The following is a 26,778-nucleotide window of genomic DNA, read 5'->3' as shown; positions in this document are numbered from 1 at the left end:
CTCATCATCATGAGCACCCAGCGGTGGAAAGTCGTCCTCACCAAAAAGCGCGTTTACGTTGTCTACGTTTGTGTTAATTGTTAATGGCACTGCTCCTTCTATTTCTCCAGTCGATTCTGTGTTAAGATGTGCCGATTCGTTACACTTGCGGGACGATCTCGGCTGGTTGTGGTACGAAACCGTCGTGTTGTCGCTGCCAATCGTAATGAGGTATGGTATCTCACGAAATAGATTTATATGAAGCACTCTGACGCCATTGGGAATACCGGGAAAGTATTGTCTCCAGGTTTCGTTCCTGATCGAAATAACTTCCCCGAATTTCAGCATGTGCTCCCTGATGGCTGCATTGCTCACCGTGGGTGGGAGGTCGTGGACTCTAACGGTCACTGCATCGCCATCCACATAAACGGGTATCTGAAATTCCTTACTGGCAGCAACAATTGTTCGCTTGCAATTGTGCTCCAGTTGATACCGCAAAGCAATTTCATTGTTGGTCATTTCGACCAGCACACAGTTGCGTGTGTTATGCAACTGAATGCTTTTTACGTCCACATACTGGAGTTTAATTTGGTTCTCCAAAAAATTCTTCACTGTCCCAACGTTGGGACGAGTTGGGAGTACACTAATGTCAATTACCAGGACATTTTCTCGCGCCGCGCACATGGTTTACCACCGTTATGGTACGATAGAAAGTGGAAGAAAAGGAAACACGTCCAGCGTAAGTGATTGCAGGCAGTCAACTGAGCTATTGATTGTTTATCAAAAGTTGCACTTCAATCAATAAGTAGAGTGTACAAGTATTCTAATAAGCTCATAATCTTTTTCCAACTGCTCTTTTGCAATATTGAAGCGAAATTGTTTAGGTCAGATTCGTTAAGGTGAAACGGGACGCCATGTTATTTTTCCTATCTTGCCTCTCTTTCTAACAATTTGCCTCGCGATTTTGAAGATGGTAATCTCGAGTTCTATCGCACTGAAGATGCTGAAAACCAATCAGCATATGCACTAGCCTGGTACACGGTTTATATGGGAAAATGCAAAAAATGAAAAAACTCAAGTTCCTGTATACTTTTTGAGTTCCACTTTGGTCCCATATCATCTGTGCAAAATTTCAGATCGATCGGAAAAACTATATTTTAGCGCCCGCCATTCTTAGTTTTTCATACGATTTACTATGGGGAAATATTACTACTGCAAAGAAAAATAGCTAGGAGTCACCCCTAGATGCCTAAAAATAAGTCGACGAATGATTTCTGTAGAAAACTTCACTAGGAATCAGACCTCTGAAGACAGCAAATCGATGCGACGCTCGTGGAAAAAGTTATTAGGCTTCACCCGATCGATAAAATAACGAGATTTTATTATTTATTGTTATTCCTTACATGTTAAACAGCGTTTGCATGCCATTCGGTTTTCTGTCAATAACTTCACATGCCTCAGATCGCTTTGCGGGGTTGGTTCCTCGTAAAATTTCCAACAGAAATCATTCATCGATTTATTTTTAGGGGTTAAGGGGCAACCTGTGGCGATTTTTCATTGAAAAAGTGTTTTTCCCCATACTAAATCGTATGAAAACTTAAAATGGCTGGCGCTAAAATATAGTTTCTCCGATCGATCTGAAATTTTGCACAGTTGATATGGGGCCAAAATGGAACTCAAAAAGTGTACAGGAGTAAAATGTCTTTTTGTGTCCCACACTAATATGCACTGCAAGTGAGCATACACAATGATAGATTTTTGTTGTAAAATATGAAGCAGAATCTAAGATTAACATTAGTAGCAACAGAGCAATGGCGGATATTTTCCCGCCCTTAAAGGGTGATGATGCTCTACAGACACTATGAGCGTTAAAGGGTTTAATCTGTTAGATTCTTTGTCAAGTTTGTTAAACTCTTCATCTAGGGTAGATACACAACACACTGTTCAGCATTGAACTTACCATTATGCACCAGATCGTGCCGCTGCAGGTTGGCCAACTGTGTGAAACCCTTATTGCAAATCTGGCATACAAATGGACCTGCAACGAAATAGAGAACACACTATCAGTCAGTCACATGTCATCGGAGTCGAGTCTCGAGCATCCTTACGGTCGCCAGTGTGGGCCTTGGTGTGCTTCCACATGGAACTATGGCTGGGGAATTCTTTGCCACAGATCTCACACTTAAACTTGTTTTCAGTCAGATGCTTGGTGCGATGCTGTTGCATCTCCTCCATCGTATCGAAGCGCTGTTGTTGTTGTTGTTGGGTTGGATTGTTGTTGTTTGAGTTGCGTTCGCACACAATTCACAAGTGCGTGTGAACGAATATGAAAGAAAACGAGAAAAAGGGGAAACATGGTTAAAATAAGGAATCAATAATTGATTTGACTATCTATATGAGTTAGGATACGTATAGGGGAAGTCAGGGTAAAATGGACACATTAAACATATTAGATCATTTTGACGTAAACTACGTCTATGGGGAAGGTACGGTACTGTACCACGGCACCGGGTGTAAAATGAAAATCTAAATTTTTTATTTAGAAATGTGGCAACTGTTCATATTGTGGATGGCTTGGCTATGTAAGGTTTAGCATTTTCTTTTTCTACAGAGTACAGTAACTGTCAGAACTCTCTCATGTTACTTTCGCCCTCATTTAAACTCAATCTAGAGTTAACTAAAACAAGTTTGAACCAACTACTCATGATACCTAGATACCTAAATTGTTTATACCTACTAAAGATTTCATGTAACCTAATCTTGAATAATATTCAGAGAGTCGATGAAGAGAACTCGCTCATGTTACTTTCGCCCTTATTTAAACTCAATCTAGATATGTTTTCATTCAAATATACTCTAAATAGATGCGACAAATGCTAGTACTTGAAAATTATGAATTTGGGAGCGTGAGATTACTAATTGCTCTAGGACCCTAGACTACAACCGTTACAACATGTTGACGAGATCCGATAGTCGCCGTAAAACACCACCCAGTCCATTTAACCCTTATTTCCCCTCCGACGGTTGTTCCATTCTACGCATCGTTCTCAACTCGCGCAGTTGTATATGGAAGGAAGAAAGGAGTGCAAAAGGGAGAGCGAGTAGCAGGAGTAGGCCGTGACTCAAGAACAGGTTTCATCTCCCGAACACGAAACGAGAGACGATAACAAAGGAGCCTTTGGATAGATGTGATGCGCGCGTGGACTTGATAGGGTGAAAGGGAAAGAGAGACGTTAAGGAACTGCGCGGGGGTTGACTTTTGAGGAGGGTCTACACAACGTTTAGATAAAAGGATTGACTGGTAGCGAACGATGCATTGAGGGATTTGTTGTTGGATGCCGTGAGCATAAAATTCTTACTATTCTTACCTTTCTGCACTGCGGGCATTTGATCTTGTTCAGATTGATTAATGTGTTTCCTAGCGAAAGTGACACTGCCAGGGGATGCTTATGCTCTGATGCCATGGGATCCTGAACGAATATCTCCGACCGCGCCAGGGACATTGCGAGAGCTTGCTTGTGGTCTGTCATGGGATCCTGCACGAGCATCTCCGAGCGGGCTAGCGATACGGCGAGGGCGTGTTTGTTGTCCACCATCGGATCCTGGGCCAGCACCTCCGTACGGGCAAGTTCGATCTCTCCATCCTCAAAAGTTGGTTGCTGGCAAAAAAAGATATGGAATTGAAACATGTAATAAAAATATGCTAATCCATTTTATTATTGTTGTCTGGTTGATGCCTTCCTTGAAATCAATGAATACTCAAATTTTAATTTGTAGATCATCCTTTTACTGGTGTGGATTTCTGATTTCAACTAGCATGTGAGTGCAAACATCAACAACGATTCCATCATTGGGGTGTCTATATACCACGTCCGTGAATAGAAAACTATCTAAATTTTAACTCCCTCCTCTCCTTCCGTGGTTTGGCGTTTACATTAATTCAACTTTTCTCGTCTTCCAAAAATGTTCACGTGAGTTTTCGTATTTTAAAATTAATACCATTGTTTTCATCTATCAATCAAAATTGTTCATACACATGCACCAACCAACAGACCACAGACAACCCGACAGAAACGAGCCCGTGTCTTAAAACGTTACACTAGACCTCACAAGATTTTTCAGATTAATTTACACACCAAAAATCGATTGAGTGTTTCAGCAAAATTTTGCTGAATTTTGCCGAGCTGAAGCCTTCAGCAAAAAAATTGCTGAAATTCAGCAAAATTTTGCTGATTTGTTCAGTAAACTCTGCTGATCACCAGTAACGTTTTGCTGAAATTCAGCAAACTTTGCTGAAAGTTCAGCAAAAAATTTTGCTGGACCCTTCAGCTCGGCAAAATTCAGCAAAATATTGCTGAAAGCGTTTAGTGTGTAATGTAAGTTAGGTGTCACAAGTATCAGGCAACATAGGGTTATTATTTGACCCACCTAGAGACTTTTAAGGCAGTACCCATTTATTATTTAACGCTAAAATCGACAATTTTTGACCCCCCTCCCCCCACCGTAATATTTTTTTTGGTATGAAGACCCTAAAATTTTTGCATGGGTCGTAACGCTCGGTCGTACTCCCCCTTTCCCTAGAGCGTTACGTAATTTGTGGATGACGCCTAATCTAATTTAATCTGAAACACACTGCTGATACTGACTATACGAAAATTATCCTGGAAAATAATCAGATTAGATTACGCTCAATTATTTTTCTTGTCATATTAACATTATTAACATGGAACAAGCTCACCAAAAGTTGCTGCGAATTCCTGTCGTCTGTTAGGTCATTGTCATTTTGTCAGTTATTTGCCTTAGATTTACAAACCTAGGCAATGTTACTGTTTTGCTCTGTGTCATGTCATATCAAATATGTAGTCTCTACTCTATTAACCCTTTCTTTCCCACAAGGTTTTTTGACATTTAAAAATAGATAAAATGGTTTCTGAAAAAATCACCAGAACAAAAGATGTATAGTTTTACTCCAAAATATCGTTAGAAATGAAAAATTTGATTTTTTGGGTGGATCACCTGTGATCCATTGGGAAGATGGATGCACTGAATTCACATATATAAATTTTGTTTTTTTATTTGTATATTGTTTTTTTTTAAACTATATATTTATAAATCGTCTATTACATCTTTAATTTATCTCGAGATTCTTATCTAGCCCTTCTGTAGTAAAAGTTAATGAAACTTGTCGGACTTCTTGCAGTTATCATGAGTAGTTATTCGGATATGATTCGCTTCAAATCTATGGATTCTCTCCTCGTACCATATAAACCCTCCTGGATTCATCTACGACTTTTTGCCGGCGCTAAATAGATTACATTATGTGAAATAATGACATTTTTACATGAAACCCTATTAATAATGGAAAATATCTTGAATGTAAACAAACATGCTAACAACGAACAGGTTAGATCAAGAAGGTTAAAAATGTCGTTATGTTCCCAATGGATCACTGATGATCCACATGTTTGTTCATAAAATTAGTGTTTTATCGTCAACTTGTTTGTGAAACGGTATTTTATTGTGCTAATATACAGTATGCGGCAGGAAAAAATGCGAAAGTGTTTTTCAACTTCAAACCTCATTTTCGTTCATTTGGCATTAACCAATCTATGTTTCAACGTTCCATGATCTATAATAGGCTAGTTTTCAGAAAAGTTAATTAAAAAAATTCCCATTTTGGTCACTAACCTTTACAGGGCGGCGCCTGAAGATGAAGACAACCAGAATTTTCAAACCGCAGAAAATCACACAGGTCGCTAAATTTCGCATCTGATAAAACAAAATTTTTAATTTTCTCTTCAATATCATCAAATATATGTACTTATTTCATCTGGTATGTGAAACTACATGGCTCTGGATCAGTGTGGTCTGGTTGTTCATCGAATTTGAGCTAATTTTGTTACTGTTATAGTCATTTTGTTTAATGACCATTGGGCGCGCAGTTTATTGATATCCGCTTATTAGGCCTACATTATCACATGTTAAACATCAAATGTGTTCATTTTTATTTTTCAGTGCTAGAATATAGACATTGACTGATACACTGTCATGAAAAAATAGTCATATATATCCCATATTTAGCGTGTAATAGTGCCTCGAACTTTTCGCATTTTTTCCTGCCGCACCCTGTACATACTGTAGGGCATGCTAGCATTTTTTTCCGTTGAAAATAATGTTCATGTTTCGGAATATTGAATATTCAAATATTGTTTGAATTAAAATATAAAAAATACCGACTTTCGCCTAATCATTTAGCTCCAGAACAAAAACGAGCAGAGAAATTTTGACCAAACTTGGCATAATAGTTCATTAAACATATACAAACATCTGACGAAAAAATGGGAATGATCTAACTTATCTAGTATTTGTATGAACAGTGCAAAGTAGTGGATCACCTGTGCTACCATGGGAAAGAAAGGGTTAAAGTATTCTGTCAAATAGTTATGTTTTTAGTTTCAAAACCAAGCAGGTTTTGCTCCTAGATCCTGGAAATATACCATCAAACCGTCTAAATGTTCTATCAGTCAAGTTACGTTGTCCAGCTAGTCAAAGAAGTACCGTCAGTGTACCAGTAGCCGCTCATGACCCAATAGCCGCTCACTGTTGCAAAAATCAAGTTTTCACGCATAAATACCCCCTTTTCGTCGCTGATATTCTTGGACAATATAAATTAAATGAGAGCAAAGCCATTTTATGCCATATTTATCAAATAACATAAATTTTAAAAACAAAACAGTAGAATTTTTTGAGCGGCTATTGAACCCAAAAAAGTTGTAGGAATTTTTATGTGTTCCAATAACCGCTCACGCAAAAAATACGTGAAAATTGTAAAAACTGTCGATTTTAGTACACAGTGTATTCAATCACTATTATACACTTCCGCTGAACAGGAAAAAATAATTGTAAAAACATAAGAGTTGCAAAAATAATTCACTTTTCCTCAAAAGTCTATTTACAAGATGGCATACATTTGTCCGTGAGCGGAATTAGGACCACTTTGGTCTCACACAAATTGTAATAAAATCATACTTTTATGAAAAGTTCTACATAAGTCTTGTTTTGTATCTGATTGTACTTAGATTAAACTAACCTAAAATGCAAAAACATTACAAATTGGCTTATCAGTCATTTAACAGATGATGTTTTTCTGCAAAACTGGCCTTAGATGAGCGGAATCTGGTACCCTGATGGTAATACATTTTCGTCCAAAATGTCGAGTCGAGACGAATTGACCTCAACAATGCGTCTAGATCACGCGTTAGCTTCGAAACTATAAGCATAATTAAGTGCTGCAACTCTCTTTCCCACAATCAATTGCTCGGTTGTTTTCACAATTGGCTTCTTAAGGCGAAACTGGATCCATTTCCTCACTTTTTGGTTTCTGTTTTTTTTTTATAAAATAACGAAGCAATATTTGCAAAATCGGTTTTCGTGCACATGTAGAGTATGGATCAAGGTATCTCCTGATTTTTTTTCGTGGTGGAAAATGTTTTTCGTTTTTGAAGAAACCATTTTTGAATAAAATTTCACAGAAAAATGGTTTCTGAAACAACGAAAAACTTTTTCCACTACAAAACATTTCAGAAGATACCTTGATCCATACTCTACATATGCACGAAAACCGATTTTGAAAATATTGCTTCGGTATTTAATAAAAAATCAAAAACCAAAAAAAAAATGAGGAAATGCTTCCAGTTTCGCCTTAAGCGGTGTTGAGATAATCCCATATTCTGAATCTGCATGCCAAACTGAGCCGAAATCCAAATTTTCATGAATTTTGGTACCCAGGAACCTATTTAAAATTCAATTTGAAGTTTGTATGGGAGCGATTTGTCGAATAACCCCTCGTCGCATTTTGTACTGCGCGGATCTGTCAAGCAGTTGCCCAGCTGTCAAAAGGTGATTTAAAAAAATATCTTTGAAATTGATTTCAGGTACCAAAATGAAGTTCTAAAAATCTGGAAAAAATCATAGTGATTCAGAAAAAGTTGCTCTTTCGTATAAAAATAAAAAAAAAAATCAATACAATTTTCAAAATTTAAAAACCTAATTTGCAATGAAAGGAAACATTACTAAGAATAATTATGAGAAACATTATTAAAAATCATTATTCATTTATAAATCATCGCATATAACACGTTTAAAAGCAAACATATTAGGCTGACACAAATTTCGGTTTTCTCTTATGTCAAACCCCTCGAAAAATGTTGGTTGGAATTCAATATTTTGAGGGGGACGGGGCACAAATAAACTGTTCAATAAATTTTAAAATTTTAGGGTGAAATTAGAGTCGTTCAGAAAATTTATTAACAAAGTTTTACGATTTCGCCTAATTGCTTGAGTTTGAGTAGTTTTTTTTATGAAAATAACTACATCACCCCCCCCCCCCCCCCCCTTAACGAGTCAACGAGCACTGTGACAAAAAAAGAAAATCAGATTTGTTCCGGCCTTATCACGTATTACATCAAATATTTACTACACTACCCGTCATAAATACGGACTCACAAAAAGTATTGCAACAATATTGCATCACCCTGACTCACCTCGATATCTCCAAAACCTGAGGACTTACAAAGATGCTGTCTTCAGGAAAGTTATTCAGAAGACCAAAAGCAACAACTTTTCTGAAGGCAGCATTTTTGTTGGTGTTCTGGTTTTAGAGATATCGAGGTGAGTCAGGGTGATGCAATATTGTTGCAATACTTTTTGTGAGTCCGTACTTATGACGGGTAGTGTATGTAATGTGCAATACAAGTATACACAAAATGTTATTAATTATTGCATATAATTGGAATGAAATTGAAATTGTTTGTGTAAAAATAATCGAGTAGTGTGGAAAAGAAAGCATCCAGATCTGCCTTAAGGTGAAGGTCCCTTGCGTCCTCATTCCAAATTTTGCATTTTGCCTCACGTAATATTTGTGAGCACAAATCTGGAGATTCGTCAAACGAAGAGGGCTGAAAATGTTGCTTAATGTTTTTTACGAACCAACAAGCAATAAGTAGTATTTTCAGTCTCGTTGATTTGCTAAATAATCAAATTTATGCTTTAAAAGTTTGATATCCCAATCCCCTTGGAATACAGATTACAGACACAACATTATAAGTATTGAGCCTCTATTGTAATCACATTTGTGTGACATGAGAGGAAGAACCTTTCTTTCGGTGGCTTTCGTCGAGTGAACATCGTCATTCCTCCCAAATTTTTGATATCTAAGCTATCATTCCAAAATGGCAGCCAATAAAGTTCCCGAAATTAAGATGCAGGAAGCTGAGGAGAACTCTGGTAAGACTGTGAATGCTGAATCGGTGGTTTCGACGGGTGAAGATTCGTGTGAAGCTGTAACAGGCTTATCAGTTTTACCTTGGCTACTGCGATTAATCCAGGGAATAACGGTGAATTACCACGTGGTAATGATGTGCTTACAAATGGAAATATTGAAGTTTCACAAGAGGGGTGTGTCCCTCAGATAGCAGAAGATGTGCCAAATGGAACATCCAGTCGTGACAAGTGGCGTTTACAGTAACGACTTGTAAATGGCCAGTTCACTCCTGCGTTGAAAGACGCTCTTCTGAGAGACTTGAATTTACTCTTGTACTCTTCTCCCAGTTCGTCATTTACCCCTAGTTTTAGGGGTTCGGGCCTAAGGTTTGGAGTTGTCTGGTTTTCGCCAGACAATGAACAAAGCTATAATTGGCTGGTTTAAAAGCTTACAACAATAAATGAACCGTGGAGCGGACCTGGTGCGATGATTAGAACACTTGACTATCACGCCGAGGACCTGGGATCGAATCCCACTCCCGACAAACTCACAAATGTGAGTTCTTCCTTCGGAAGGGAAGTAAAGCGTGGGTCCCGAGATGAACTAGCCTAGGGCTAAAAATCTCGTTAATACAGATAAAAAAAAATAATAATAATAAAAATAAATAAATGAAAAAGCTGGGGAATTCAGGTTTGTTAGTGAACCATTCGCTGCATATCAGAACAAAATCTGCGTTAACATTCCTTGGGATCCCAAGGAAAATCTAAGGGACATTAATGTCTTAAAGAGACTCAAGTTTCAGAATCCTTCCATTTCTGCAGACCGCTGGAAGATCTGGAAAACTAAAACAACTGAAAATAACAAACTGTTGTTTTGTACTATTGACGATGCTGCCTTGAATCTTTTGCGGAAGCAAAATTTTCGCCTGAATTACGGATTCAACAAAGTACAAGCAGATGTACTTGAGCAGGATAAAGCTGCAAAATCCACGAAGAAGTAATTTATGATTACTAGCCTGCTTGTCCGAAGCCAAATCTGTTGCGTAAGGCAACCTTTGTATTGAACAAATGGTTCCACAATTTGCAAATTTTGGCACGGTAAAGGCTGGGTATTGTTACATAAGTCATTTGGTCAAGCATTCTGTTTTATTTGGATATGTGCAAGCTCACACCGTAAACCACAAAATCATTTTTCCGTGCATAAACGCCCAAATTATGCCCCACTGCGAAATGTCATGCAAGCAACTCAGCGGAAAACATCTGTCACTTGCAACTCGGCGAAAGCAACAATCGCGTTTCCGGTGATCCACACACACACGACTAAGACGATCAAAATTCAGACCGGCAAGTAGCAAGGAGCAAGGTGGACGTCGTGTGCGGGCTGATTTGCCGCTGGACTAGTCCACTGAACCAGCAAAAGCGTGAAGAGCTGCACTCGTAACACGTAGCGGGATTGGACTGCACGTCGATTCACCGGAAAGTTCCCACGTGCAAAATACCCCATTCGGTAAAAACCACCGTCGCGAGTGCTCCGACCGGCGTAGTCGAGCGGACATCACGAAAGACCGTGCAGTGCATCATCCGAAAGAAGATTCACGCTAAGTGGTTCGGAAACCGCGGAAAATTTGTGCTGAATAGCAACCGGCGTGAAAACACCATCTCAGCCAATCGACGAGGATCGCACCGGATCGTAAAAGCGACACAGCGAACACCCGCAGATAGCTAGCACGCTAGACCGGCAACAGTGTGAATCTGGCCTACGTTGATACTCACTCCATACGGGAAACGCCCGGAAACGACGCTGAGCATCCGACAAAGAAAAAGAAGCCTTCCAAGAAGAAGGCTTTTTGTGTTTGCTTTCAGCTCGTCCACATCGGCTGTACGGAAAGAGCGGGACCGATCATCGGCGCCGCATGGGCGTCTGAACGACAGGGCTGTGCGCGGGATCCGGACAAGCTGCGATTTGGAGGAGGGATCCATACGTAACTGTTAGGGAGAACTCGGTTCAAGCGCAGTCGTGTCGACGCTGGTAACCTTCCAATTGAGGCGTTGGTTCAGGTGGCAATAAGGAACGATCAGTCGTCGTGTGGGTGGCAGCGAGGCGGCGTGGAAGTTGCCGCTACGAAGGAGACAGCCAGTCGGCCGGTATAGGCGTCAACGGTGAGCTGAAACCGATTTGTGCTTGAATCGGACGGAAGAAGCTGGGAGAGAGGATTCCGGCATGAACAGGGTGCACCCTCCAGAAGAACCGTGAGTACGGCGAAGAAAATTACGCAAGAATGCGAAAGATCTAGATAGCGATAGGGCAGTAGCTAGTTAGAGTAGAAATGGGCCTGTGGCCAATGATACGGTGAATAAAGCTTGTACACAATGAACATACTCTTTAGTGGCGTTTAGGTTGTTAGCCGGTCCGACCAATGCCTTTTCCCATCCCGCAGAGGTCGTATCACAACAGTATGCTGCGCAATTCAGATCCCATTGTGATCCACAAGCCTCTGCCCAGCAACTCCTATCCCTACCTCCACGCGGTACCGGCCGGAAACTACGAGCAACCTTAGGGAAGATCGGGTAACCAACCCCGGTGGGAACTTTGGTCGTAGGCTGACAGGGAAGGGGGGGTTTGCTTCGGTAAACCTGAGCGTCTGTTCTCCAGGAGGAGCGGCTCACAACAGCGTCTGATCCCCATGTTAGGGGCGGCTGATCTACGTCCGAGTGCCAGGGAAGGACTCTAAGCTCAACTGTGCACTATGGTCCTCCGGAAAGTAGGGGGTTGGTGTCAGGCCCTACGAGCCAGCCGTAATAAACCATTGTAACGGAAAATCAGCAACAGAATAATACGAACCGAGACCAACGGCAACGACCCCAGCGAACAAAAAGGACTTGCGATTGGAAACTCGGTACGTGGAACTGCCGATCTCTCAACTTCATTGGGAGCACCCGCATACTCGCCGATCTACTGAAGGACCGCGGGTTCGGCATCGTAGCGCTGCAGGAGGTGTGTTGGACAGGATCCATGGTGCGAACGTTCAGAGGTAATCATACCATTTACCAGAGCTGCGGCAACACACGCGAGCTGGGAACAGCTTTTATCGTGATGGGTGATATGCAGAGGCGCGTGATCGGTTGGTGGCCGATCGACGAAAGAATGTGCAGGTTGAGGATCAAGGGCCGATTCTTCAACTTCAGCATAATAAACGTGCACAGCCCACACTCCGGAAGTACTGATGATGACAAGGACGCATTTTACGCGCAGCTCGAACGCGAGTACGATCGCTGCCCAAGCCACGACGTCAAGATCATCATAGGAGATTTGAACGCTCAGGTAGGCCAGGAGGAGGAATTCAGACCGATGATTGGCAAGTTCAGCGCCCACCAGCAAACGAACGAAAACGGCCTACGACTCATTGATTTCGCCGCCTCCAAAAATATGGCCATACGTAGCACCTTTTTCCAACACAGCCTCCCTTATCGTTACACCTGGAGATCACAGCAGACAGAATCTCAAATCGACCACGTTCTGATTGACGGACGGCACTTCTCCGACATTATCGACGTCAGGACCTATCGTGGCGCCAACATCGATTCCGACCACTATCTGGTGATGGTCAAACTGCGCCCAAAACTCTCCGTCATCAGCAATGTACGGTACCGGCGACCGCCACGGTACAACCTAGAGCGACTGAAGCAACCGCATGTCGCCTCAGCATACGCGCAGAATCTCGAAGCCGCGTTGCCAGACGAGGGCGAGCTCGATGAGGCCCCTCTAGAGCACTGCTGGAGTACAGTGAAAGCAGCCATCAACGACGCAGCCGAGAGCACCATCGGGTACGTGGAACGGAATCGACGGAACGAATGGTTCGACGAAGAGTGCAGAACGGTTTTGGAGGAGAAGAACGCAGCGAGGGCGGTAATGCTGCAGCAAGGGACTCGTCAGAACGTGGAACGTTACAAACAGAAGCGGAAACAGCAGACCCGCCTCTTTCGGGAGAAAAAGCGCCGCCTGGAAGAAGCGGAGTGTGAAGAAATGGAACTGCTGTGCCGTTCCCAAGAAACACGGAAGTTCTATCAGAAGCACAACGCATCCCGCAACGGCTTCGTGCCGCGAGCCGAAATATGCAGGGATAAAGACGGAGGCCTCTTGACGGACGGACGTGAGGTGAACGAAAGGTGGAAGCAGCACTTCGATCAGCACCTGAACGGCGTGGAGAACGTAGGCACGGGAGCCCACGGCAACGGAAGGAACGACGACGCCAGTGCAGCGGAGGACGGAAATGAACCAACTCCCACGCTGAGGGAAGTTAAGGATGCCATTCACCAGCTCAAAACCAACAAAGCAGCTGGTAAGGATGGTATCGCAGCTGAACTCATCAAGATGGGCCCAGAAAAGTTGGCCACCTGTCTGCATCGGCTGATAGTCAGGATCTGGGAAACCGAACAACTACTGGAGGAGTGGAAGGAAGGGGTAATCTGCCCCATTCACAAGAAAGGCGACCATTTGGAATGTGAGAACTTCAGGGCGATCACTATTTTGAATGCTGCCTACAAAGTGCTATCCCAGATCATCTTCCGTCGTCTGTCACCTAAAACAAATGAGTTCGTGGGAAGTTATCAAGCCGGCTTCATCGACGGCCGGTCGACAACGGACCAGATCTTTACCGTACGGCAAATCCTCCAGAAATGCCGTGAATACCAGGTCCCAACGCACCACCTGTTCATCGACTTCAAAGCGGCATACGATAGTATCGACCGCGCAGAGCTATGGAGAATCATGGACGAAAACGGCTTTCCTGGGAAGCTGACTAGACTAATTAAAGCAACGATGGACGGTGTGCAAAACTGCGTAAGGGTTTCGGGTGAACTATCCAGTTCATTCGTTTCTCGCCGGGGACTGCGACAAGGTGACGGACTCTCATGTCTACTCTTCAACATCGCGCTGGAAGGTGTGATGCGACGAGCCGGGCTCAACAGCCGGGGAACGATTTTCACAAAATCCGGTCAATTTGTGTGCTTCGCGGACGACATGGACATTATCGCTAGAACATTTGGAACGGTGGCAGAACTGTACACCCGCCTGAAACGCGAAGCAGCAAAGGTCGGACTGGTGGTGAATGCCTCAAAAACAAAGTACATGCTGGTAGGCGGAACCGAAAACGACCGGATCCGTCTGGGTAGTAATGTTACGATAGACGGGGATACTTTCGAGGTGGTGGAGGAATTCGTCTACCTCGGATCCTTACTGACGGCTGACAACAACGTGAGCCGAGAAATTCGGAGGCGCATCATCAGCGGAAGTCGGGCCTACTACGGGCTCCAGAAGAAACTGCGGTCGAAAAAGATTCACCCACGCACCAAATGCACCATGTACAAAACGTTAATAAGACCGGTGATCCTCTACGGGCACGAGACATGGACCATGCTCGAGGAGGACCTACAAGCACTCGGAGTTTTCGAGCGACGCGTGCTAAGAACGATCTTCGGCGGTGTGCAGGAGAACGGTGTGTGGCGGAGAAGGATGAACCACGAGCTCGCTGCACTTTACGGCGAACTCAGCATCCAGAAGGTGGCCAAAGCCGGAAGGATACGTTGGGCAGGGCATGTTACAAGAATGCCGGACAACAATCCTGCAAAGCTGGTGTTTGCAACGGATCCGGTTGGCACAAGAAGGCGTGGAGCGCAGAGAGCACGATGGGCGGACCAGGTGGAGCGTGACTTGGCGAGCATTGGGCGCGACCGAGGATGGAGAGCGGCAGCCACAAACCGAGTATTGTGGCGTACTATTGTTGATTATGTCTTATCTTAATGATGTTGAACAAATAAATGTATGTAATTTGCAAATTTTGTTGTTTGCTTTCTATCAGCCGTACATCGGTTTATGCAGTAATATCTCCTCTAGGTATTCTGTACACACACATACACACACACACACTCTTTCTCTGTTACTTTTGACGTAGGACTACGTCTCTCTTTTCTATACCGGGTGTCATTCTAAATTTTCAGAAATCGGCCGCGTTACGTTTGAAGTGGTGATTTTGAGCGTTAATAACTCAGCCATTTCTCGTTGAATTTTCAAAATTTTGGCTCCAATCGATTGGAAATCTTTTCACCAATTATGTACAATATTAACATTTGCTGATTTTCAATAACAAACTATTGAAAAATTTGAAAAAGTGAACCCACACTGAGGCAAAAATACTTAGGAATTTAATAAGTCGCAACTTATGAAAGGACTATTTTTCTGTTTCATTACTCGCTTATTGATGTCATAGTTGTCGCGAACGCGTTCCATATCTACAACTTACGATTGACATAAGCGGCATGATTGCGAAAAAGCCATAATTGAAATCTATGAAAATCTTTACAATGAGGGTATGGATTCCAGCTAGCTTCGTCTTAGACAAACAAGCATTACTCACAGATCAGTTTTCGGAGCTATCGGACACTCAAAATCAAATTGATTTTCTTTAAGTGCCCATAAATTCTCTCAAATCAACAACAACAATGGAATTATAAGTAAGTAAAATGATCGATTCCTCTTAATTGATCCCAGCGTTTTTCTCAAAAGTGACAAGAAGCAAGTTTGACTGCATTGTGTAGAAAAATACGCATGCAAACTTGCATTCTTCAATGAAAGTACCAAAGTATCAATGATCGATGAAGAGAAATCTATCATTTTACTTACGCAGTAATTCAAGATGCATGAGTTGGAGCAGAATTATTTCATCACAAAATTCAAAACATATAAATACGAATATCATTTTGCTTGTGACATGACATTCATAATTACCAATATTGATTTCTATAAGTTTCAGTAGTTGATTTCAATAAGAGCAAACATACGATAGCTATAGTTTTGATCCAATGATATTCCTAAGCAAAACTTATGATTTTGGTAAGTGACTGGACATAAAATTTTTCCTCTTTTAATCATAAGTGAAATTTATGGCTTTCAATAATAATCGTAGTGTCACCAAATCTTAAGGGGATCTTATGCTCTTCCTAAGTGTTTTTGCCTCAGTGCATGTTTATTCCAGCCAATCACGATCGAGCACATTTTGGATGCTCCCGTAGAATATAAAAGCTACTGCTTCTTCGCATCTTCCCTCATTCGTCATTGTCGTCTCGAGGTGAACGCATCTTTTCTTCGTTTGCGTTTTCGCTCATTCTTCTTTGACGACCGTGTCGGCTCGGTGGCGGTGGTTTTCGGCAAGGGTGCTGTTGCACATTCACCTTCTAACCGTCTAACGCGGCAGTCCAAGGAAGTGTTTGAACATCGGATTGATCGACGGTGGTGGCAGAGGCAGCAGCAAAATCCGGAATCGCACCCACGGCAGCAAGCGGCGGGCCAATTTTCGACGGCTTCCAGCAAACAGCACGGAGAAATCCAACACGCATTGCGTGGCATGATGAATTGATTTCAATTTCTTCGAAAATGATAACAAATAGTGGAAGATTGAATTCTTGGTGGTGGTTCAGCAACAGTGAGGGCGATCACTAATCTCATCCACGGCAGCAAGCGGCGGGCCATTTTTCGACGGCGTTCAGCATTCAGCACGGAGAAATTTAACACGCATTGCGTGGCATGATTAATTCATGTCAATTTTCTGTCTGAAATCGTTCAATATTCAAACGGTTCTTTTCAGGACCATAGAAAATTATTCCTCAAGAGTTGTGAATCAGATAATTATTTCATTCCATCGCTCGGTAAAAGTGCGGTGCAACCGAAAAGTGAAAAATTGTATGCTTGGTGGCCCCGCAACAATAATGATGCCGGCCACTAATGACTCCACCAGGAATTTAGCAACGCTTTATCCTATCCAGAGCATTTTTCGTGAAACATTGTTTAATTTAACCATTTTTCGAATTAAAATAATCTTAATCTTCCAATATCTTGCTTACTTTATTCGTTAAATGAAAATTTTCTCATTTCTCGGTTGATTAACCGATTCAAGCGTCTGTTGCATGCGGGGCGGGATATGCAAACGAAATAAACTGGGAAGCCAGCCGAATGGGAGGAGCTTCATCTGCCAATCTAGGGACATAAAAGCTGTTCCCCCTGATTTCTTTCGTCATTTTCGTTGGATCAGTCAGACAGGGTGGATGTCACCCCCACAGCTGAACAGTGGCACATCAACCCAGCCGCAAAACTCTCGGCTATCGTGCGGATAGCACCAGGAATCTCATCCATGGCAGAAAGCGGCGTACCAGTTTTCGGTGGTATCCTGTATTTAGCAAGGAGAACACCAACACGCATTGCGTGACATGATGTTTTCATGCCATTTCGTTCCTAAAATCGTCAATTAATCAAACGGTCCTTTTCAGGACCACCGAAAATAATTCCTCAAAAGTTGTAAATCAGATAATTTCATTCCATCAATCGAGAAAAGTGTGGTTCAATCGAGAAATGAAAGATTGAATTCCGGCCACTAATCGTTCCACCCAGAATTTAGCAACGCATTGTCCTATCAGAACCATTTTTCGTGAAACATTGGGGAGCGTCCAGAAATTACGTCACGTTTAAGTAGGGGGGGGGGGATCAGCAAAGTGTGACGACCCATACAAAAATTTCAGAGGTCCCATACAAAAAGTGTGACATAGGGATGAAATGGGGTTGAAAATGACTAATTTTTGTGTGCCGTAATTTAAGGACGATCCATTGCTTAATTCTAGCATTTTTCAAATTAAAATGATCTAAATATTTTTATATTTTTTTGTTACTTTATTTGTTAAATGAAAATTTCTCTCATTTCTTGGTTAAAAATCGTTTGAAGCGTCCGAAGCATGCGGGGCGGGTCATGCAATCGAAATAAACTGGAAAGCCAGCCGAATGGGAGGAGCTTCATCTGCTAATCTAGGGGCATAAAAGCTGTTCCCTCTGATTTCTTTCGTCATTTTCATTGGATCAGTCAGGGAGGGTGGAGGTGGATATCACGTCCACGGCTGCGCAGCAGCACGTCAACTGCGACGAGTGATAGCACCAGGAATCTCATCCACTGATCACGGCCTCGGTGGGCCCGGCAATGGAAGTTACCTCCGCAGCTGGGTAGCTGCGCACCAATCCAGCGACGGCTCTCGGCTATCTATCTGATAGAACCAGGAATCTCATTCACGGAAGCAGGTGGCGGCAGTTTTCGATGGCTTCCCGCATTCAGTGCGGATAATTTTCCTTGGTCCTTCTAAAATCAACCGTTATTTGAACGGACCTTTTCAGGACCAGAGAAAATTATTCCTTAAGAGTTATGAATCGGATAATTTTCGGATATATTGCATCGATCGGTAAAAGTGTAGTGCATTCGAAAAGTGAATGGTTGAATGCTTGGTGGCTCAGCAACAGCAAAATCGATCACTAATCTTTCTACACGAAATTTAGCAACGCATTATCTTATTCGGACAAATGTGCCTGGAACATTGTTTCATTCTAATATTTATCGAATTAAAATTATCTTAACTATTCAATACTTCAATTAGTTTATCCGTTCGATTAAAAATTGTCTCAAAGAACGGTTGATTAGTCGTTTGAAGCGTCTGACACAATATGGGCGGGTCATACAAACGGAATAAACTGGAAAGCCCGCCGAATGGGAGGAGCTTCATCTGCTAATCTAGGGGCATAACAGCTGTTTCCTCTGTTATCTTTCGTCATTTTCCTTGGATCAGTCAAGGAGAAGGGAGATGTCACCTCCCAGCTAGGCAGCAGCACACAAACTCAGCGATGGCTCTCGGTTATCGTGGTGGCAGCACCAGGAATCTCATCCACGACAGCAAACGGCCGCATTCAGTATGGGTAAAATCGCATTGCGTGATGAATTCATGCGATTGTCTTGCCAAAATCTTCCGTTTTATAAACGGTCTTTTCCAGGATCAGCGAAAATGATTCCTCATGAGTTATGATTCGAATAATTAAAAGCGACAGACTGAAAGCTTGGTAGTTCAGCAATAGTGAAGTCGGCCACTAATATGTTCTTCCCGGATGAAAACAACGTATAGTCCATTTTACGAGCCGATTTTATTAATGAATTTTGACAGAAGGTAGCGTCCAATAACCCGTGAAAACCAATATCATCATCAACATTGTTGTCACTTCGTAAAATGGCTCATTGTCGAAAGAGTTTCACGTTAAACTTTAGTTGAAAAGATCTATCTAACGCCGTTCAATTATCTAATAATTTTATCCGCTCGATGGAAATTCTCTCGTAGAACAGTAATTTAACCATTTCTCTTCAAAACGAAATAACTCTTGAACTAGTCAACATCTTTCCAAGTAACCGAACCAGCTGAATAACAGCTTCTTGAGTTAAAGTTAGCTTAAGAGTGATTTGTTTTACTCTTATACAGCAAAAATGTTTGTTGGGTTATGAATGCGTTCAGCGAAAGCGATCACACAACAACTTTACTCAACACATCAGTCCACCATTTGTATTATCATAACAACAAACATTGTATTATGGAAATATAAAAGTCGGAATCTCGTTCCAGTCTTTGTCCTACGTCAACATTGCGGTTATGTCTCAGGCATTACCCACTCCTAGTTTTTCTATAATCTATCTATTTCTAACAAATTACTTTCCTTTTTCCGTTCAGGTAGGTGATGATAAAGGCTACTGTTAGGGCGAGGCACAAATCTCCCATTTGTAGGACAACGTGCCGCCTGAGCCGACGTTCTGATACCTGATAAATAATCAAATTTATGCTTTTTAAGTTTTAATCAAATTACAAGGCGGCCATCTTTGTTTTCTGGGGTCTCCAGTTAGCCTAGTGGTTAAGGCTATGGATCGCCAATCCGGAGACGGCGGGTTCGATTCCCGTTCCGGTCGGGAAAATTTCCTCAACTCCCTGGGCATAGAGTATCATTGTGCTTGCCTCACAATATACAAATTCATGCAATGGCAGGCAAAGAAAGCCCTTCAATGAATAACTGTGGAAGTGCGCAAAGAACACTAAGTTGAAGCGAGGCAGGCCAAGTCCCAGTGCGGACGTAGAGCCAGAAAGAAGAAGAAGATCTTTGTTTTCTAACAACCTTGTTCTTAAAAAGGTACCCTCAGTGTACCAGTAGCCGCTCGTGTTCCAATAGCCGCTCACGAGTGTAGAAAACAAAGTTCCCTGCAAAAATACAATCTTTTTTCCACGGATATTCAAAATATGCGTGCCGAATTATACACGGATGAAAACAATCATACATATTTATTCCAATAAACATCATTTTAAAGGCGGTGAGCGGCTATTGGAACACGAGCGGCTACTGGTACACTGACGGTACTAAATCTGTCACAAACAGTCCTGCAAAATATCAGTCTCAGTGCCTGTTTTTCAGCCGAAAATGAATGACTGCGGCGGTCGTTTTCAGTTCCTCGATGTGAGAACTGACAGAGTCCGAGAGCTCCATTCGTGAGCGACCCAACGAGATCAGTTTGAAAATTTTGAAAAAAAGACTGTTTCAGAAATTATAAATACACTAACGATTGGATGCCATTTCAATTTGAGCACAATATCCAAAAAAGTTTCTTCTAGCTGTTATAGTATACATTCTAATGAAGCAATTAATACCAATTTTGTTGATGTTCCTTGTCAAAGTTAAAAAATGGGGCTCTGTAAACTAGATGATTAAAATTTGAAGTTGCACAAAGTGATCAAAAAATGTAGCATAATAGAAAAGAAGAAAAAAATCTCACAAATAAAATGTTCTATTTCCAAACACAATGAAAGTTACAGTTTCAATAAGAAAATATAATTCTCGATTAGATAAAACAATTTTTGCTAGAATATTTGATCAAGAACCATCATTACGGGCCATCTCAATGCAACAATTGTTGTTTCAAATTTCTCAACAACACATGTATCAACAAACGTTAAGCAAACGAATGTCTTATTTACTGCTTACTGCGTTCGTTTTTATGGTATGACAAGCTATGCCAATAAATTAGTTGAAATTAGATGTGTTCAGGAAAGCTAAGAAACTGTGTGGTAGTTCTTATGTTTCGGTGAAAACCTTAAAAAATGAGAAACTGAAGGCATTTCTTTGACAACTTGTTGAGACAACGAATATGATGATAAAATCCTTAAAAAAAACACCTTTGTGCAAATGGGAATATGAAGAATTAAGTTAATTGTTAGAGAATTCGAATGTTCTTTTAAAATCATGACAATTTCATGACAATTTTATGACAATATTCCCTTTCAATACAAAAATGTGGATCACAATATGCTGTGTTCTGAAAGAAGTTGGTTGAAATTATCAGAACAGTTCATTTTATTCAATATACAGAATATTTATAATTTCCGAAACAGTCTATACTGTGGAACTCCCATTATTCTCTTACGAAAGTGCGAATAGTGCAGTTTAAAAAAATAAAACTAAAGAAATAATCACCCTGTAGTTCAATTTTCAAAATATTTGGCAATATGTTTAGATTGAAATAACTAATATAGGGGAACTTTTGTATTCTGGGCAGTTTTATTCTCTTCGTTATGGAAGGCTTTTTGAAACCTGTTGAATTCAACATTGGCCTCATATCTTTCCCAACCAAGCTGAGCTATACGACCAAGTTTCAGGCAATTTGGCCGATGAAAAACCCCGCATAACGAAGAGAACAACACTGCCGATAATAACCAGGTACCCTAAAAAGACTTATTAAACCAATTTAAATCAATAGCATGACCATTACCCAGAATCAGCAATTGCAAATTTTGTGTCAATATGAAAGTACAATACTAGAGTACAGGTAGATTTAACAAATACTTTGTGAATATAATTAATGTTAATAAAGCATATTAAACCTCGAGTCGAGTCGAGTCAAGTACAAGACACTGAAGACGACCTTACAGTTGAGGTCGAAATACGTATCTGTCAAAGGATGCAAATTCTTAGTGGAATTCAAAGGAACAGTACTTAACGCGATTTTCTTTTTATTTTTTATTTTTATTTATATTAAACCTATTTTTGATTTTTGAAATCAAATCTTGTTAACATTGAGTTTTTGAAATGATAACAAAATGATATCTCAATTTGATATTAAATAAAAAGAATTCGGAACGAAAACTTGTTTTGATTTCATTTTGTTATCAGTAACAAAATGAGTTATCAATTTGTTATAGGTTTGTTCTCATTCCCTGCTCGGGTTACCATTACTTTGTTATTACAATGGCAAAATAAGTTATTTATAAGTTTTTCTAATACCAAAATTTTGTTATTATTTTTGTTATTTTAACTCTTATTTCAAACAAACAAATAACACATTTTGCCATTCAAACATTCTGTTTTAATGGTAAAATTTGCCATTCTTTTACTATTAAGCTCTACCCGGGAAGGCAAATGAAGGGCAAGTTTTACCATTAAAATAGAATGTTTAAATGGCAAAATTAGCTATTTGTTCTGTTTGAAATAAGAGTTAAAATAACAAAAATAATAACTAAATTTCTATGGCATAACAACTAAAGAATAACTGATTTTGCCATTGTAATAACAAAATAATAGCAAAAAGAATGTCTAAATAATAGCATATTTTAATATGATGGTAAATTATGTTATTGTTTTGATATTGTGGCCAGGATAGTATGATAGTAACATTTGTTATTATTATGATATTATACTATTTAATAACAACTCGTCAATTACAAGTTTTACAATGATAGCATATTTTATAATTTATGTGTCATCCTGAGCTATTCATAAAGAACTGAAGAATTGCGAATTTAAATATGATGACAAAATATGTTATTCTTTAGTTATTGGTTTGTTATTCACCTCTACCCGGGTGTGATTCGGGGAAATGGGTCATTCGGGGAAAAGTGTCATTCGGGGAAACGGCATTCAGAGAACCGACATTCGGGGAAAAGAAGCACAACGGTCAATAAAGAACATTAGGGTGGGGCGGGGCAAGATGGGTCAGTTCGAGCACATTACTTGTGTTTTGATTTATGCTAATAATTTTGTTAGGTGAACAACATGAATATACAAAAGTTAAGGGCATTCATTGCAAAATTATTCACCTTCATGGAGATAAAAAAATAAGATGGTTTTAAGTCTTTTTTTATACGATACATTCCATATAATCTCCATATAAACGACGCGGGGCAAGATGGCAATTTTGAGCGTATTTTAAAGTGATTTACTTTTTTACAAGACTATCTCATAACTCACTCTAACCAAGAGGAATAAGCGCTTATAATTATAACATAAATTAATGATACATATTTTTTTTTTTCGTAAAAACATTGATTTGCAAGTTGCCTAACGACAACTAAAAATGTAAACTTTATTATTCTCCAAATAAATTCATAAAATTCTAACTACTAGCTCTTTTTTATTCAATATGGATATGTAGCTTATGTGAATACAGAAAAAAAAAATAGTACATACTGTCGTTTTTCGTTGAGAAAATCTGAACTACACTGATTTTTTTTTACGCGGTTTTTACGCAGTACCGCGTAAAAAACGAGTTATTTTAAAACCCTTCGTTTTTTTAAACACGTGCAATATAGTCAGGATTACATCTAACGTGACTTCACTTTTTTTACGAAATTGAAATAACGCAGTTTTTTCACGACGGTTTTTGAAAAGTAGCGGTACCATTACCGTCGTAAAAAAACTTCAGTGTATTTAAAAGATAACTCATATTGCCCCGCACTTTTTTCAAAGCCTAAAATCGGCCTTTTTTTTAAGCTGCTCGTTCAAAAACTTGTTTTGTATAATCTTTTAAACGGCTTTTATCACAGCTAACTAATGTATTGAAAAGTAGAGGATGAATACAAACCAAAACGATTTGTATTTAAAAAGTTATGATGATCCATCCTTAGGTGACATATCTTGCCCCGCCCACTCCACATTATAAAATTATGTAAAAGGAAACATCTTCACTTTATTGCCATCAAACACCGTGATCGTGACCAGAGATTAAAACTATTTTTTCGGGATCGAAAAAAAAACTTGTTTATAGGGACAGTCATAATTTCCACCATAAACCATCAAAAATCATGTGCGTTTCATTTCGAAACTACTCGCTTAACAGTCATTATAACGGATGTTTGTATCCTGTAACGCAAAACTGAACAATTTTATAGTAAATGTAATATTTTTCACAGTTGAGGTACGAACACGACAAAGCAATCTGTAAAAGTTACGAGATGATCGAAACATTTTTCAAGTTATGGCGATTTTTCAAACTTTTACATAAAAAACGAGTTTTTAAACTTCAAATGCCGTTTTCTCAATTCCTGCTCATTTGCTGTTATGCGATTGGGAGCAGTGTATCTAGGGGAACTTACGTATTTTCGGCAATTTTTTTCTCTTCGTCATGGAAGGTTTTTTAAACCTGTTGAACTCACAGTTGGCCTCAAATCCTTCCCAACTATGCCCAAATTTCAGGCAAACACCCCCCATGACGAAGAGAAAAAACCTGCCGATAATACCCTTCGTTACCCTATATCAAATTATGAATTTCGAAATAATTATGAAATGTTTAGGAAACTGGTAAAAATAATACGGTCACGTAAAAAGCATTTTCATATTTAGCTTAAATTGAACCACTGTGCAATGCCGTAGCACTAAGGCGGATGTTTAGAGGTCCAACAAGCATAAAAATCATCGCCTCGTATCAGGAGCCGGGGCGTCTTCGTGTGTCCATCAAAGACTGTGCACCGCCTCCTGCTGCTCCTCCGGGCAGGCTATATCATCATCGTGATTCAACTACCACCCCCTACCCGCACCAATACAGGTTCCGAACCTGTGAACAATATTATTTTCCGTATAGGAGGACGGTACCCCAATACATACACCGACGAATGGCGAGCTGCTAGAGCCGGTCTCCGTCAGGACAGAGAGATTGCATCCCGAAAATGAATCGAGCGTAATTTTCCGTAAATTTTCAATCAAAACAATAAACTAATCGAGTCGATCCGACTGATTACATGAGCATTTCTGCTCCATTTTACGACGAACGATTGCTGCCGACGCGAGACATTTTCGCTACCCTTCCAATATTGGTGTAGCTCGCTGCTCCTATGAAACTCACCGCGTGCTGCAGCGGCAGCAGCAGCAGTGTGCAGGAATTTATTTTGTGAGCCTTCATCTTTTTTTCGCTCGCGTTTCCTTTTCCCTTTTTATGCACGTCGCGGTGTACTCGCATGGTTTACACCATTATGAATAAGGAAAAAATCACGCATTCATCCATAATTTTATATCCCGCGGCATGAGGAACCATGATTCCGGGAGGATAGCAATGGAAGACAAATTAGTAAAAAGAAGCTGCATGGTACTTACCAGAGGATAAAACATTATTTTGAACTAAAATTCCACCTTATGAAACTAAGCTGATACTAAAGCTAGACACTTTCCGCAAATGAACGCAGTTGGTAGATTCCGCCGCAATGGGTCACTAATCTCTTCCCGAAAAACTCGCGAAACGTTGCGTAGAATTATTACAAATTATAAAAACCGAAAAACTAAAACTGAGCGACTGTGTGTGGTGCTTGTGCTCTGTTGTAGGAAAAATATGTCCTATCACACTACACTTCTTCACTTTACTCTTGGTCGCGGTCGGCCAGCGAGCAGCATCAAATGGGGTGCTTTTTCCTCTTCTGCGGCTCAGGCTGGCTTGTGTGCGTGTCAACTCGAAGCGGCAAAAGATGGGCGAATTTGTGACGTACGAAGCGAAAACAGGGACCAACGGGCGGCCACCGAGGTGGCAAAATATGGGTAATGACATTTGAATGTTGCACGTCAATGCCAATGCTGTGCTGCGCAACATACACTGAAAGAAAAAATATAGCACTGTGAACCACGGTATTGTCTATCCGGTTGGAATCAAGACCGACATTCAATCAAAAATGGCCATTTTCTTAGTCTACAAGTGTCGCAACTGTTTCGCATCTAGTGCGCTGTGTTGCTGACAACAACGGGAAGGATGTGCACTACTTTTGACATGATTAAAAAACGTCGCGAGTTGGGTCGCGTCGCGACTTGATTGTGCGAAGTCCGTTGGTGGCGGCCTGACAATAGCGTTCTTGATTTTTTAGATTCTCTCATTTATTACCCGTTGCAAGAAAATAGAGAGCGAAAAAGGTGCAAAATCGCTAACAGACCTCCGCTGGTATGTTTAATCGTTATGATGTCTTCTATTTATTTGATCTACATCAACAGTAGGTTGTCCCAAAATTGGACATGGTCGAAAAGCTTGGGGGCTCACCCTGCAAATGATAGCTAAGGGTGTTAGAAACAAACTTTTGTAAGACGGCGACTTTCAAAAATGACGCTTAGAGGTCGCCCCGGCGAAATTTTTGAAAAATGGCCATTTTTCGTAATAAATTTCATACAAATATTTTTTACCGTAGAAAAATTGGCAATACCCACTATTTTTATATTTTTTACAGCTTGACATAGATCCAAACTTCTTGGGAAAAATAATTAACGACATGTTTTGCAGGTAACTTTTTGATACTGAATTTTTGAATTTACTAAAATTTGTCATTTTTTGATATACTGTGCATTTTATTCATCATAAAAAGTATCTGAACCTAATGTTAATTTAAAACAATGTCCATGAAAAG

General features: G+C 40.5%; 1 protein-coding gene across 12 annotated transcripts in view; it reads right to left on the bottom strand.

Moving 5' to 3' along the window:
- LOC109422631 (zinc finger protein 260) overlaps positions 1-25,833 on the bottom strand; it is a 40,635-nt gene extending 14,802 nt beyond the window's left edge. For 10 of the 12 annotated variants that reach the window (XM_062852989.1, XM_062852996.1, XM_062852991.1 and 7 more), the window contains exons 1-4: positions 25,493-25,832; positions 3,348-3,638; positions 2,088-2,226; positions 1,940-2,017 (exon numbers count right to left, since the gene is read on the bottom strand). In XM_062852989.1, the coding sequence (XP_062708973.1) occupies positions 1,940-2,017; positions 2,088-2,226; positions 3,348-3,638; positions 25,493-25,507 (523 nt within the window). In that variant the 5' untranslated portion in view covers positions 25,508-25,832. Of the gene's footprint in view, positions 1-1,939; positions 2,018-2,087; positions 2,227-3,347; positions 3,639-25,492 lie in introns of all 12 variants that reach the window. The other 2 variants (XM_062852992.1, XM_019697459.3) reach the window with 2 other exon arrangements.
- Positions 25,834-26,778: the final 945 nt, after the last annotated feature.

This window comes from Aedes albopictus, chromosome 2 (assembly GCF_035046485.1).
Source record: "Aedes albopictus strain Foshan chromosome 2, AalbF5, whole genome shotgun sequence".
NCBI classification, from domain to species: Eukaryota; Metazoa; Arthropoda; class Insecta; order Diptera; family Culicidae; genus Aedes; species Aedes albopictus.
This window is presented reverse-complemented; position numbering and strand designations above follow the sequence as displayed.